We start from the raw sequence: 4,558 nt of genomic DNA, 5'->3' as shown, positions 1-4,558 counted from the left end.
CTGGGGAGAGCCGGCTGCATGGCTACACCACCAGGCAGAATATTCTCCCGTCGCCTGGTGGAAGGGGGTTGGGAGTGAGGCAGCCGCGCCACCATTCACACCAGCAGTTGGATGTGGGGTTGGGGAAGTGACTGCACCCCTCCTAGGACAGTGGAGGCCTTGGTTCTGGAAGGATAGGAAATTAGTGGCTGGGGCCCAGAGGGTTTGCTGAGTTCCACTCCAAGGTAAAGAATGGGCTTTGTGTCCTGTCAGCAGCGTCTCCTGTGTGGGAGACGCTACCCCCCACCCGTGTGTGTGTGTGTGTGTGTGTGTGTGTGTGTATGTGTCTGCGTTTGCCCAGTAATGTGTGGGGCCATGTGATTGGTTGTCTCTGTGTCCTGTGCATTTTGGGAGTTCCTGGTCTGAGTGTGACCACCTGCCCCTCCAGGCACCCCCTTCCCTTGTCTGTGCAGTGGCCAAAACCCAAATGAGAATGTCGCTGTTAGGTAACCATGCCTCCAGAGCCCACTTCGGGGCTGTGATTCATTATTAAGCAGCTGTGCATTCCCTTACCTCCCACTCACCCCCTCCCGCCTAGAACCAGGGCATAAATCCCAGGCCTTTAGGATGGTGACAGTGTAGTCTTCCCTAGTGCCACTTTACCTGCACCTCCCAGGCCAGACCTGCCCCAGGGGGTCAATCTCCACATGCCCCTGGCTTCTGTGGCCACAGGGCAGGGCTGGAGCAGGTCACCTTGGGGTAAATGGGATTACTGCCCCAGGATTGGAGTTGGCTTCGCGGTGCCTATGTCCACGATGAGAGGGGAAATCAGTGAGTTAGCAGTGGACAGCCGAAGACGCACACACACGCACACAGATTGATCCTGGCCTGGGAAATGTTAGTTTGCCTGCCCATCCTTGTTTGTAACAAAAACCACAAACTCAAAAGCTCTGAGCCTGCGCGCGTGTGTGTGTGTGTGTGATCTCTCTGAGGACCTGGTACAGATGTGATGGACACACCCACACCCAGCCCCAGTTGCGGTTTGAGAATGTGGCTCCCCAGCACTCAGCGTATCGTGGACAAAGATTGTGGACCTCAGCATCCTCAATTCTCCACCTTACTTTGGGAGAATCCAGTATCTAAGGGCGATAAACTACCCGGTCCTCTCACTGTGGAGACTCGGCCTCCAAATAAATGTAAATTGGGGTGGGAGTTAGGGGGATACAGATGTTCTAGGTGTCCCGGCTTTGTGCTGCTTTTCATTTCATTTTTTCGGCCGGTACAGAGTAAAGTGCCTCTCCACGTGCTAATCCGGGAATGAATCCTTTTTCCGATGTCAAACATATTCGCTTAAATGGAAATTAATTGCTTTTCTTGAGGATTTCTCTAAAAATTGGTTTTAAATGAGTATATTAGGCAGTCCCATTTATTATTCATTGGTTTCATTCCCAATATGGCCCCAGTATCCGAGTTCCCGGAGATGCCAGCACGGAGCGGAGATGATTTAATCAGGGAAACCATTAATTAGAGATGGGGAGAGCCTCCCCCGGGGGGATTGGGGAGCACCCACTCTGTGGCCTCAGCGGGTGGGGGTCCGGGCCATTAGGGCTTTTTAAATGATATTTCTGCTCTGGATTCAATAGGGACCAACCACTGGGGTCAACATGGGGCAGGATCACCTGGGCAGCTTCCCCTACCTTCATTCTTGGCCCCTCAGCCCCAGCCCCAAGGGTGACGCTCCTCACCGTTCTTGTACCCCTTCCAACTAGCCTGGCTGCACCCCTCACGTCCACCTCACGCAGGCCTTCAGACAGGCCTGGCTCGTATAAAGCCCTCATCTGGTTCTTCCCCGTCTGTGACTTCCCCTCCCCTGCCTTTAGCCAGATCTCTAAGGCTGCCGAGGACTTAGCTTCTCCTTTTTTATTTTTAAAATTGAGACAAGGTCTCACTCTGTGGCCCCGCTGCAATGCAGTGGCGCTCATGGTTCACGGCAGCCTCGAACTCCTGCATTCAAGAGATCCTCCCACCTCAGCCTCCCGAGTAGCTGGGACTATAGGCGCACACCACCACGCCTGGCTAGTTTTGTCCATTTTTTTTTAGAGATAGGGTCTTGTTAGGTTGCCTAGGCTGGTCTTGAACTCCTGGGCTCAAGCAATCCTTCCACCTCAGCTTCCCAAAGTGCTGGGATTACAGGCATGGGCTGCTGTAAAGTCCCTTCCTGTCTCCCTCATACTCTTCTTTCCTGCCTCCAAAACGTCTTGTCTTTTCCTCTCCTTCCCCTCCAAGAGTTCTGGTTCCCCATCAAGGGCTGTCCCTGCCCAGTCCCTCTTCGAGGCAAACAGGCTGCATGTGTGGGGTGTGAGTGTGTTCAGCTGAAGGCACCTGAGTGCCCCTTTAGGCTGTTTCTAGCTTTTTTTGTGATTAGCTAACTCGGCACAAATGTGACTCGTTTAAAAACAATTTTTGAAATTACAAAGCAACAAGAGAAAAAGGAAAAGTTCAGCTGGGCCCTACTCTTTCATACCCAGCTTGTTAGAAGCCAGCTCGATTGTTAAAAACCCATTAAAAAAATTGCCACACTGGCCGGGCTCAGTGGCTCACGCCCGTAATCCCAGCACTTTGGGAGGCCGAGGGGGGCAGATCACTTGAGCCCAGGAGTTCAAGATCACCCTGGACAACATGTCGAAACCCCCATCTCTACTAAAAATACAAAAATTATACTGGCGTGGTGGTGCGTGCCTGTAATCCCAGCTACTCGGGAGGCTGAGGCACGCGAATCGCTTGAACCCAGGAGGCGGAGGTTGCAGTGAGCTGAGATCATGCCACTGCACACCAGCCTGAGTGACAGCAAGACTGTCTCAAAAAAAATTTTTTTTTTCCAGACCACTTAGTAATGCATCAAGAGTGATCGGAGAGTGGCAATCCAGTGACGGGAGAATACTCATTTGAGGCCAGTTTTCATTGTTGTGCTAGAATTCTCGGTTGTTTTGATCAAACTGCTTTTAAATGAATTGCTTTCGATCAAAACAACTTGGGATTGGGTCTCCTCACCCATCTCCCCAAAGGGCTGGCCCTGGGGAACCCCTTCCCCCCAGTTTGCTTAAGCTCAAGTCATGGAATAAGGGGATCCTCACTGGAGAGGGGTCTCCAGGCTTGGACTTTGGGGCCACCTCCACCTCTGCCCCTATTGGACACACAGAGTCATCGAAGCATCAAATGTCAAAGGTCCCGTTTATTCCGGCAAACCGGAAAGAAAAAGTGTAAATAAAAAAAGAAACAGATCCATGCACTCAACTCCTGGGGGTGGGGGTGGGAGTGAGGGATGAGGAATGGGTGGGAAGCAAGGAGGGAGGGGTGGAAGGACAGAGAGAGTGAGAGAGACAGAGAAAGAACTGGAGAACCAGAGGCATAAAAAGAAAAAGACATCCATAAAAAGGCAGAAAGAAAGAAGTGTATTAAAAGCAGGGATCAATAAAGGAGAAGAGGGGAAATTGAGAAAATAGACAGAAATACACAGGCAGAGAACAAAAGCCCAGCAAAAAGGCGGGAAGAAAGGGCATGACAGAGACAGAGAGATCACCCTTGAGGGACACAGGCAGAATGAAAAGGGCCCCCAGCCCCCGGAGGCCCCCCAGGCAGCAGCCCGAGCCACAGCATTGGCTCAGGGGTCCCCAGAAGTGCTGATGACGTGAAACAGGGTGACATTGTAGAGCACCTGGTGGCCGTTGTTCCAGGTATAGAGGGCGCGCTCCCGGGGGTTGTAATCCAGCATCGAGATGTGGGAATACTGGTTGTGGAAGGGCACGTCCGTGTACTCGTAACTGGACGTGTTGGTGAAATAGGCAAAGTAGACCTTGGCCCCAGCCAGGTGGGAGTTGGTCACGTAGAGCACACCGCAGATCATGAAGGCCTCGCCGGCGCTGCGCTTGGGGTAGCCGGTGTCCCAGGACCGCATGACCTCGAGGGTGTGCGGGTCCAGCCGGCTGACCACGATGTTGCCTGCGTTCTGGTTGGTGGTGTACACAGCCCAGAGCCCGCTCTCGTCCACCATGAAGTCCATGTCGGAGAAACCACCCCAGGAGTAGGGGAAGGTGTTGTTGTAACCGGCGCCCGGGAGGCTCCTCTGCACCAGCACGGAGCGCGAGCGGAAGTGGTATTTGACCACCACGTTGCTCTGGTACTTGTTATAGAACAGGGAGCCGTTGTACACCACGTGGCCCGTGCCCGCCCACGGCTGGGGCAGCAGGTGCTGGATAAAGTTCTGGCCTTTGATGAAGTCTCCCAGGGTACGGAACTCCAGGACCCGGCGGCCCTTGTAATAGCCATCCATGTACCAGACCTACGGGAACAGCCGCTGGTCACTGTGGGGGGACCACCACCAATGACCCAAGGGTCCCAGCACCAGCTACAGCCATTAGAGATCAACGGTCACTAAGTGGTCATTAGTCATGGGAATTCTGTTGACCATTCATTGCCAATTATGGCCCTAGTGTGACCATGATCATCTCGTGGTGACAGCATTAACCATGGGCAGTGAATTCAAGTGATGTCTTATCACTCAGTGGCTGGCCAGTGACCA

The 4,558-nt window shown here is 53.1% G+C and overlaps 1 protein-coding gene across 2 annotated transcripts in view; it reads right to left on the bottom strand.

The window, feature by feature from the left end:
* Positions 1–3,191: 3,191 nt before the first annotated feature.
* Positions 3,192–4,558, bottom strand: part of OLFM2 (olfactomedin 2) — a 7,247-nt gene continuing 5,880 nt past the window's right edge. For both annotated transcript variants that reach the window (XM_023194182.2, XM_023194183.2), the window contains exon 5: positions 3,192–4,318. In XM_023194182.2, coding sequence (XP_023049950.1) covers positions 3,641–4,318 — 678 coding nt within the window. In that variant the 3' untranslated portion in view covers positions 3,192–3,640. The remainder of the gene's footprint in view (positions 4,319–4,558) is intronic.

Source organism: Piliocolobus tephrosceles, chromosome 21 (assembly GCF_002776525.5).
Source record: "Piliocolobus tephrosceles isolate RC106 chromosome 21, ASM277652v3, whole genome shotgun sequence".
In the NCBI taxonomy this organism is placed as follows: domain Eukaryota; kingdom Metazoa; phylum Chordata; class Mammalia; order Primates; family Cercopithecidae; genus Piliocolobus; species Piliocolobus tephrosceles.
The sequence above is the reverse complement of the archived record's forward strand: the minus strand, read 5'-3'. Positions and strand labels throughout refer to the sequence as shown.